Source organism: Tarenaya hassleriana, unplaced genomic scaffold (genome assembly GCF_000463585.1).
Source record: "Tarenaya hassleriana unplaced genomic scaffold, ASM46358v1 Cleome10, whole genome shotgun sequence".
Taxonomy (NCBI): Eukaryota; Viridiplantae; Streptophyta; class Magnoliopsida; order Brassicales; family Cleomaceae; genus Tarenaya; species Tarenaya hassleriana.
The window spans coordinates 694,036-703,903 of record NW_010960188.1 but is presented as its reverse complement, the minus strand read 5'-3'; the positions used below and the strand labels follow the sequence as shown (position 1 = coordinate 703,903).

General features: G+C 41.0%; 2 protein-coding genes across 3 annotated transcripts in view; one reads left to right on the top strand and one right to left on the bottom strand.

The window, feature by feature from the left end:
* Positions 1–3,479: 3,479 nt before the first annotated feature.
* On the bottom strand, positions 3,480–5,552 carry LOC104798348 (1-aminocyclopropane-1-carboxylate synthase 9). The gene is made up of 4 exons (XM_010520390.1): positions 5,325–5,552; positions 5,085–5,219; positions 4,830–4,990; positions 3,480–4,737 (listed from the first exon to the last, which is right to left on the bottom strand). The coding sequence occupies exons 1-4, from the start codon at positions 5,469–5,471 to the stop codon at positions 3,768–3,770; spliced, it is 1,413 nt and encodes a 470-aa protein (XP_010518692.1). The 5' UTR covers positions 5,472–5,552; the 3' UTR covers positions 3,480–3,767.
* A 2,525-nt stretch (positions 5,553–8,077) lies between these two features.
* LOC104798328 (pentatricopeptide repeat-containing protein At3g49710) overlaps positions 8,078–9,868 on the top strand; it is a 2,717-nt gene continuing 926 nt past the window's right edge. Inside the window, exon 1 of one of the 2 annotated variants that reach the window (XM_010520366.1) lies at positions 8,078–9,861. In XM_010520366.1, coding sequence (XP_010518668.1) covers positions 8,136–9,861 — 1,726 coding nt within the window. In that variant the 5' untranslated portion in view covers positions 8,078–8,135. The other variant, XM_010520359.1, reaches the window with a different exon arrangement.

The following is a 9,868-nucleotide window of genomic DNA, read 5'->3' as shown; positions in this document are numbered from 1 at the left end:
GCCTAAAACCAACTCCTACAGACCTGCCCTGATCTAAATTGATCCCTACAGACCTATACCTAGTGATCCTAGACATAACCAACCCCTAAACCAACCCGTTTTAGTCAAATCCCACCTAATCAGACCTAACCGGTCAATGTACCGGACTCTATGACTCAAAACTGGTACTTAGGAGTCCTATCTAGTCCTAAACTAGACAATACCTAAGTCTACAATCAGATACTAATCTGATCAGACCTAAACAATGTCTCTATAGACATTTTAACCTCTAATCAGACCTAACCAAGCCTATTTTGACTTAATTTCCTACTGATCAGACCTAGACTAAGCTAGACTAACTCAAATTTGGCTAAACCAGACCTAACCAAGACCCAAAACAGCCCTTACAGATCTATACCGACCTAAACCAGTCAATCTCAGACCTATACCAGCCTATTTTAGTCTACCCAGACCTCTTACCCAGCTAAACGTCATCAAATCCAACCTATTCAGACCTATACTGAACAGAAACCGGAATCTATGACCTACATTAGCTAAACCGAGATCTAAACAGGTCTAACCCTAGTGAATTTTCACTAAACCAAGCCAAATTGAGTACTAGACCAACCTAGCAGGGTAAACCGATCACTACAGACCCTAATCTACCCTCAATCAGTCCACTATGCCCTAAACCAGACACCATCAGACCTATATGGACCAACCTAACCCTAAACCAGTTAGTTCTAGTCCTAATTTCACACTCCAGACCTAAACCGCCTAATCTAGTCCTAAAGAACCACCAACTCAGGCCCTAACACGACCAATACCAGCCCAAACTAGATAAATCAGATCCTAACAGACCTCTACCAGCCTAAAACCAATCTGATCTTACCTAATAACGGACCCAATTGACCTATATGGTCTAATTCTAGCCTAATTGGACGAACAGACCCTAACCTTAGACTTAAACCAGTCTAAACCGGCCTTAATTCAACTCCAAACAGACCCTATTGGTCTGAACCGAATAATTCTAGCCCTTCCTAGACAAATCAGACCTTAACCAAGACCTAAACCAGCCTAAACTAGTCTGAATTGCCCTAAACCGGACTCAATTGACCTAAACCGGACCTGAATTAGCCTAAACCGGACTCAATAGTCCTAAACCGGACCTAGATTGACCTGAACCGGTCTAAACCGGTCCAATTGACCCCAAACCGGACCTGAACCGGTCCGATTTGACCTAAACCGGTCAACTGTTGACCAAATTGGTCAATGGATTGACCGAACCGGAGTGAACCGGTCTGAACCGGCCGGAACCGGGTCTGAGCCGGACTGAACCGGCCGGAATCCGGTCTGAACCGACGGAACCGGGTCAAACCCGATCTGACCGCCGATAACCGGACTTGGATCGAATCGAACCAGGTTCGATTGACCCAAACCGGGTTAAACCGAAATTGGATCGATTAAACCGGTGTAAACCGGGTTTAATCCAAAACCCTAATTTTCGGAAACCCTAGCCGCCGAGTCACCCGAGTTGACTCGGTTGTTGACTCACCCGATTCCTCCACTCAAACCCTAACTCGGACGAGTCGGGACCGAGTTTCGCCGGAATCGAGCATTTCTCCGCCGAGTTCACCGAGTTTCCTTTGAAACTCGGACTCAAATCGGAGAAATCGCGGAAAAATAATAGAACCGAGTCGAAGGACTTACCTGGTTTCCGATTCCGAAACGAGTCTTGGCCGCATCAGCTCTCTGAGATTTCGGATTCCGAATCTTCCCCGCCGGCGACACCACAGACCTCAGATCCTTCTTTCGAGTCCCGATCTACCTCCGATCTTGCGCCTTGCACACTCAGTAGAAGGTTAAATCGTTCACACAGACTCGACTCGAAAAAATTGAAACCGGAAAAACCTAACTTACCTCGCCTGACCGGCGATGCTCCCTGGATCGAAACCGGAGCTCTGATACCACTTTGTGAAGTGGATATCGGATTCTCACAGTCCCTCCGACACTCGTACGTGCGATAAACGAAAGAGACACCGGAGTTTTTACGAGTTCGGTTACCGAGTTACCTCGGGACTACGTCTCGGCCGGACGGTGCCGGCGAATCCACTAGAGGAAGAACGGAAAGAGTAACCGGCGGAACACCACAACCCGGGGTCTCGCCGTGACGTTCGTAGAGAACAGAATACACCCAAGAAACAAGAGAGTCGAGACCAACCTTACCGGAGTCACTCACCTTCAGCCTCGGCTCGCACCGCCGGAGCTCCACCGGCGAGATCGCCTCCGAGATCGCCTCCGATCTCTTCCTCTTTCGGTCTTCCCCATCGCCTCTTTCACCTCCTCGAGCCACGCGCTTCTTGCGTGTTGAAGAACTTGAAGCAATAGGGTTAAGATTAACCCTTATCGAAAACGCCACGTTTCGGTCAAAACCGAAACCTCCTTCTCTAGGAGAAGGTTTTCTTTCTTCCACTAAATGGGCCTTAAGGCCCAACAGTTTCCTTTTTTTATATGCCAAAAGGACAATGCATCATATATCTCTCTCTCTCACACGCACACACACATATATATATATATATATATATATATATATATATATATATATATGCGTGTGTGTGTATATACACGTGTCGCAGACGCCAACTGTGTTAATTAAATTGACCACAAATCAACGTCATTAACCACAAAAAAAATACGATTTGTGTAAAATGGAAGTGTGTATATATATATATAAATATTTGTTTATTACATTGCTTTATGGGTACATGTACATGCAAATTTTTCGTCGTTATTACAGACATGTACGGCCACTTCAAATCCACCTTCGGATTGAGTGCTATTCTCTACGATAATATAACAACACACTTACTCGTGGAAAATTGCAGAAGAAAAAAAACTCACCGATATATAATGTGTACATATATATTATAAATTGTGCCACACATATTTTGGAGAAGTATAAAAAATCCACCTTCGGATTGAGTGTTATTCTCCAAAATATAAAAAAAATGAAGGATATATATATATATAAAGGAAAAATCCGGAAAGTATATGTCTCCGAAACCGGGACGATAAATTAATAAATAATTTACCGTTCATCGGGTTCACGGTCGGTCCATGAAACCCGGAAAACCCAGTTGGAGACAGTCTTCTTCCTCAAACTCTTGAGCCTCTCATGGCTGCTTCGTGACATTAACCGGCCACTGTCGGTTGATTCTACGTACTCTTTCAGTCTCTTCATGGCCAAAGCGAGCGTCTCTTCGCTCATATTGGCGAAACAAACCCTAAACCAGCCCGGTTCGGTACAATGGCACGAAGAACCGGGTGGTGTCGCAGACGCCAACTGTGTTAATTAAATTGACCACAAATCAACGTCATTAACCACAAAAAAAATACGATTTGTGTAAAATGGAAGTGTGTATATATATATATAAATATTTGTTTATTACATTGCTTTATGGGTACATGTACATGCAAATTTTTCGTCGTTATTACAGACATGTACGGCCACTTCAAATCCACCTTCGGATTGAGTGCTATTCTCTACGATAATATAACAACACACTTACTCGTGGAAAATTGCAGAAGAAAAAAAACTCACCGATATATAATGTGTACATATATATTATAAATTGTGCCACACATATTTTGGAGAAGTATAAAAAATCCACCTTCGGATTGAGTGTTATTCTCCAAAATATAAAAAAAATGAAGGATATATATATATATAAAGGAAAAATCCGGAAAGTATATGTCTCCGAAACCGGGACGATAAATTAATAAATAATTTACCGTTCATCGGGTTCACGGTCGGTCCATGAAACCCGGAAAACCCAGTTGGAGACAGTCTTCTTCCTCAAACTCTTGAGCCTCTCATGGCTGCTTCGTGACATTAACCGGCCACTGTCGGTTGATTCTACGTACTCTTTCAGTCTCTTCATGGCCAAAGCGAGCGTCTCTTCGCTCATATTGGCGAAACAAACCCTAAACCAGCCCGGTTCGGTACAATGGCACGAAGAACCGGGTGAGATGTTCAGTTTCACTTCGTACACGATCTTCTTCCACAGCTCGAACTCTGCCTCGAACGTGTTCGTGTCCAAAAGATGCCTCATGTCGACCCAACCGAACAAACCAGCGTTGCTTCTAAGGCAAGTAATCCCTGCGGCTTCGAGGCCTGAGGCAAGGCGCTTTTGACGAATCCTCAGTCTCTTCTGGTTCTCGTCAATGTATGTTCTTGTGAATTTCTTGTCTGAAAGCATTGCAGAGAGTAGATACTGTGTCTGGGATGAAACAAGGCCAAAGCTTGACATCTTCGTGGCAGCTGAGACAACCATTTCGTCGTTGGAATAGATTGCTCCAACGCGAAAACCCGGAAGCCCGAGATCTTTGGACAGGCTGTAAACGACATGAACTCGTTTGGAAACCTCGGTGTTCTCCAGTTTCTTGTCCTTCAAGACATCCATAACGCTCACGAATTCAGATCCAAAAACAGTGCCGGAGTAAATCTCATCGCTTATGAGATGGATGTTTTTAGAAGTGATGAAGTCGAGGAGAAGGTTAAGCTCTCGTCTGGTGAGGGTAGTGCCAAGTGGGTTAGAAGGGTTGGTGACGAGAACTCCTTTAACCCTTAGATCGAGCTTGTGAGCTTGTTGGTAAGCTTGTTGGAGAGCTGACTCAGTGATCTGAAAGCCATTGGCGCTTGAACAGAGGATCGGCACGATTTCCACTCCGGTTCTCCATTTCAGATCTCTATCGAATCTGTATTACGAAATGAGACAGAATTTTCAGCTTTTGGGTTCCATGCATGCATGGGTTTACGTAGAAATCAAGTAAAATGAGAAAATACGTACCCGGGGTAGTAAGGGGTAGGCAAGAGAATGGCGTCCCCAGGCTGGGCGATGCAAAACATGAGAGTCTCGTTGGCGGAGGTCGAGCCAGCGGCCAGGACGATCTTGCTTGGATCGAATGTCACTCGGTTTCCTCTTATTTCCTCCATGAACTCGGCCAAAGCCTGATCATGAGAATATTTATCAAAACAAATTAATCAAACTCTGTTATATATATATATATACATGTAAGCACTGATTATATGTGAATAAACATACTTTCTTGAATTCAGGAAGGCCGTGATAGTCTTGGAAGAGAGCAAGCTCTCTGAAGACAGATTGGCCGTCTGATCTCTTGAACGATGCTGCGTCCGGGTTTTTGGCTAACCATTCCTCGATGAGATCAAAACATAGCTGCACAAATATGCATAGATATATAAACAATCTTATTATAAAATATAGAGTTTAAATTTTTTTCCGATCTTAATTTTTGTTGTTCTTCGTCCTTGGATTAGTTACCTGGTTTTCAGCGAGACCCATCTGGATAATCCCCTGAGGATTCTTGGTCTCGTCGTAAGGATTCTTCTCGTATTCTTGCCATCCCAAGAAGTAGGAGGAATCTTGCCCATGGGCATTGCTCGTCACTTTTGTCGAAAGCTGTTTCATTTCCTGTTAAATATCTCTTCTTTCCAATTGTAATAAGCAGGTTATGAGAGAGGCGGAGAGAGGGAGAGAGAGAAATCTTGAATTAGGGTTCTGTTGGAGAAGAGAGAGAGAGAGAGAGAGAGATGTGGAGTGCAGAGATGCATGGTATGGAGGGGTGTATATATATATATACACACACACACAGCTTCATGTGACAATTTTAAGAAGGTTACAAAAAAAGTTGACATCAGAATAAGAAACTAAAGGTCCTTTCGACTGCCCCCAGACATGACATGTCTCAGTACGCTAGAAATTCGTCCCCGTCATGTGAGAGACAACGTCGAATATTGTATAATTTTTTAATATCACTAATAAATTTGGCAGCTTATATAACTAGATAATCTTCACCAAATCTAAACATTATTTTAAATTAACAATTTTTGTGGAAAAGATCCATTATTGAACATTCATTTCAATATTATTATTATGTGTTCGCACATTAAAACAAATAAATCTCTCTGTGTTATCCAACATTGGGTCGTTCAACCGGTAAATAAAGAAGTAAAACTCTTTTTCAATTTAGGTTTAAGTCATCACTTAGAGGAAAACATTCATATGAGTTTCACCCATTCTCCATAAGATATAGTTGGGTTAAAGATTTAGTGAAATAAAAAAAAAAATATTTGTGTGTTGTAGATATTTTTTTTTTGTTTTTGTTTATTGAGCACATTATATCATGACTTATATTCTAGCATGCGGTTCATGATTATAGATTTAGTCATCATTTTAGAAAATATATGAAAGAAATAATTTTAGGATTTATCTTTTTATTCAAAACATGTATATGAGAAGAAGATCGATCGAATCTAATAAATTAATATATTTTGTACAAAATAGTCTAATTAAATAAATTATATATATATATAAAATGCATTCTTGTTTACATATATATACCCGAATACTTTTCAGCCATTTTTTTTACACCATAACATTTCTCGCTTTACATATTTCAAGCTAATTCCCATGCATATGTATAATGTAAATGTATAGCCAAAACCGACAGCAAATCTTTGGAGGAAATGGACTGGTTCTGGTTGCTTAAATCAAACCCACTGTACACATGTATACATATACATTATACATACATTCACAAAAATAATAAAACGTAGGACCATTACATACACATATACGTACATTGGTAGCCGTTGGTCATGGCCCCATATTTTTCGGGGACGTTGTTCGTTTGAACTAATTAAATAAACATGGAATATTCTTTGTAGATAATTATTTCTAACGATAATAATTATTCTGATTATTTTAAAATTGTACAAAATATCAGTTCGTTGATACACAGCCACCTACGAGTATCGATATAGGATCAAATTTCCGAATAATCAAAGAGTCGTTATGATTTTTTTTCAGTGCGAGACAATGGGTCATTGTTTAACAAATCCTAATAATGTTACATGATAACATTTGTCATAATATCTTCAAATATTTATATATAAGATCGAGGCATGTGAAATCATTTTCAACAAACCATATATCTCAGTATTAATCATACATTTAGATTTGGTTTTTTCACTATTTTTAAGATATTTATATTAGCCGATTAATTGGTATTTGTATTTCATCTCTACAAAATAAATACTATAACCTTATTGATTGACCATCATCATCTATTGTGGATTATTTGATTAACGTGAATCCAATCATGGATTACTGTTGATCATCATCTATGTGATGCATATATACCTCACATTTTCATTCCGGATGTAACATTACAAATTTACAACGTATTAAACTTAAAATCAGTGCATGGTCATAATAAAACTAAAAGATTTTTTTTTTATAAAAAAAAAACAGGGGATGAGGTGAGGGAACCACATGCATGGATATGTAGTAGAAAGAGGGTTAAGAAGGCATGTGAAAAGCCTCAAGGTTATGAGACCCACAAAAAAACATTTTTTTTTGGCGATTTAATTGTTTAAACGACAACCAACGTGATGTTTCATTTTTTGCCATTCTACTGTTCATGTTCTTCCTATGGACTTATTATTGTCCCCTTCCATTCGCTTAACACCCAAAAAAATGAAAATGTTGGACCCATTAAATCTCTTTCCCGAGGCCATGGAAGGGGAAAAGGAGATCAGGTTAGGACATCACAGCGAGAAGTTAGCTTTTCCCTCTAAATTATATATGTTTTGGTATTATATACAATCATTGATTTGTTCCATTTATTAACGTGGGCTAAGCTTTGATTCGCCCACTCTTTATCCGCCTGGCATTGCGTTGTAAACTTGTAAAATATCATATTATATATATATATATATATATATATTCGTATTTTATTATCCATTACTTTCTTATAACTTGGCCAAATATTAAAATATATATTAGTCACTTTTCTTCAAGTTTCATTAAGTACCTGATCTCATATACACCAGCACGGATCAGCGTCTCAATGGTTCAGTTACCGAAGGCCCATTAGTCCAACTAAATGGGCTCAGGTTCATTAGGTTGAATAATTGGGCTCAGGCCCATTACTCAAAAAATAGGCTGAGGCCCATATTGGCTTGGCCGTTTCGGTTCAAATAAAAAAAATGAGGAGAGGAAAAAAAAGAGAAAATTTTGAATCTTGGGAGAAACCAAAACATGCGAGTGCGAGAGATTATCGAGCATTAGATGAACCAGACGCCATGGACGCTCAAATCATTTCGAGACGTCCTGAAGAAATGCATAGCGGAGAGAGATCTCTTCACAGGAAAGTCCCTTCACGCGCTTTACGTGAAATCTCTCCTCTCTCCTTCGACTTACCTCTCCAATCACTTCGTTCTTCTCTACTCCAAATGCGGTCTCCTCGTCGCCGCACGCGCTGCCTTCGACTCCACATACGAACCCAATGTATTCTCCTACAACACCATAATCGCAGCGTATGCGAAAGAATCGAAAATCCATATTGCCCGCAAGCTGTTCGATGAAATTCCACAACCTGACGTCGTTTCTTACAACACGCTTATCTCGGGCTACGCCGACGCTGGGGAATCTGTTCAGGCGATGATCTTGTTCAAGAGAATGAGAGAATTGGGTTTCGAATTAGATGGGTATACTCTATCAGGGTTAATAGCAGCTTGTCGTGACAAGGTTTGTCTGGTCAGGCAGCTACACGGCATCGCCATCTCTGGCGGTTTCGATTCTTATGCTTCGGTGAATAATGCATTTCTTACTTACTACAGCAAAAATGGGTTTCTGAACGAGGCGATATCGGTGTTTAATGGGATGGATGAAGAGGTAAGAGATGAAGTTTCATGGAATTCGATGATCGTTGCTTATGGGCAACACAAGGAAGGGAAAAAGGCTTTGGCTTTGTACAGGGAGATGGTAGGGAAGGGATTAGAAATCGACATGTTTACATTGGCGAGCGTTTTAAGTGCAGTCACGAGCTTGGCCGATTTGGTAAGTGGCAGTCAGTTCCATGGTAAGTTGATCAAGACTGGATTTCATCGGAATTCCCACGTGGGCAGCGGTCTGATTGATTTGTACTCAAAGTGCGGTGGTCGTAAAGGGATGTCGGAATCAGAAAAGGTCTTTGAAGAGATTCCTTCACCAGATTTGATTCTTTGGAACACTATGATTTCTGGGTATTCGTTAAACGAGGAACTCTCTGAAGAGGCCGTGAAGAGTTTCAGACAGATGCAACGGTTTGGACATCGTCCTGATGATGGCAGCTTTGTTTGTGTGATTAGTGCATGCTCCAACCTGTCGCTGTCTCAGGGGAAGCAGATTCATGGGTTAGTGATCAAATCACATATCCCATCGAACGAAATCTCAGTAAACAATGCCTTGGTTGTCATGTACTACAAATGCGGAAACCTCCGAGATGCAAGAAAGGTATTTGATTGTATGCCGGAACATAATATCGTATCAGTAAATTCTATGATTGCTGGTTATGCCCAACATGGACGAGGAGCAGAAGCCCTGCTTCTATGCCAACAAATGCTGGATTCAGGTTCTGCCCCGAACAACATAACCTTTGTTTCCATCCTTTCTGCTTGTGCACACTGTGGGAAAGTCGAAGAGGGTCAAAAGTATTTCAACATGATGAAGGAGGAGTTCAAGATTGAACCAGAACTCGAGCATTATTCTTGTATGATCGATCTTCTAGGCCGAGCAGGGAAGCTCGAGGAGGCTGAGATAATCATAGAGACAATGCCATTCAAGCCAGGCCATGTCCCTTGGGCCGCCTTACTCGGTGCTTGCAGAAAACATAAGAACATAGAGCTAGCAAAGAAAGCGGCCAACCAGCTCATCAAGATTCTACCTTCAAATGCTGCACCATATGTAATGTTAGCTAATATGTACACAGAATCAAAAAATTGGGAAGAGGTGGCTGCTGTGAGGAAGCTGATGAGGGAAAG

Excerpts from the sequence above, each read along its gene's own strand:
- LOC104798348 (XM_010520390.1), bottom strand. The coding sequence starts at position 5,471 with ATGAAACAGCTTTCGACAAAAGTGACGAGCAATGCCCATGGGCAAGAT. Across the intron at positions 4,991-5,084 it reads GCCTTCCTGAATTCAAGAAA|GCTTTGGCCGAGTTCATGGA; the intron begins GTATGTTTATTC and ends TCTCATGATCAG. Across the intron at positions 4,738-4,829 it reads CCTACCCCTTACTACCCCGG|ATTCGATAGAGATCTGAAAT; the intron begins GTACGTATTTTC and ends TTCGTAATACAG.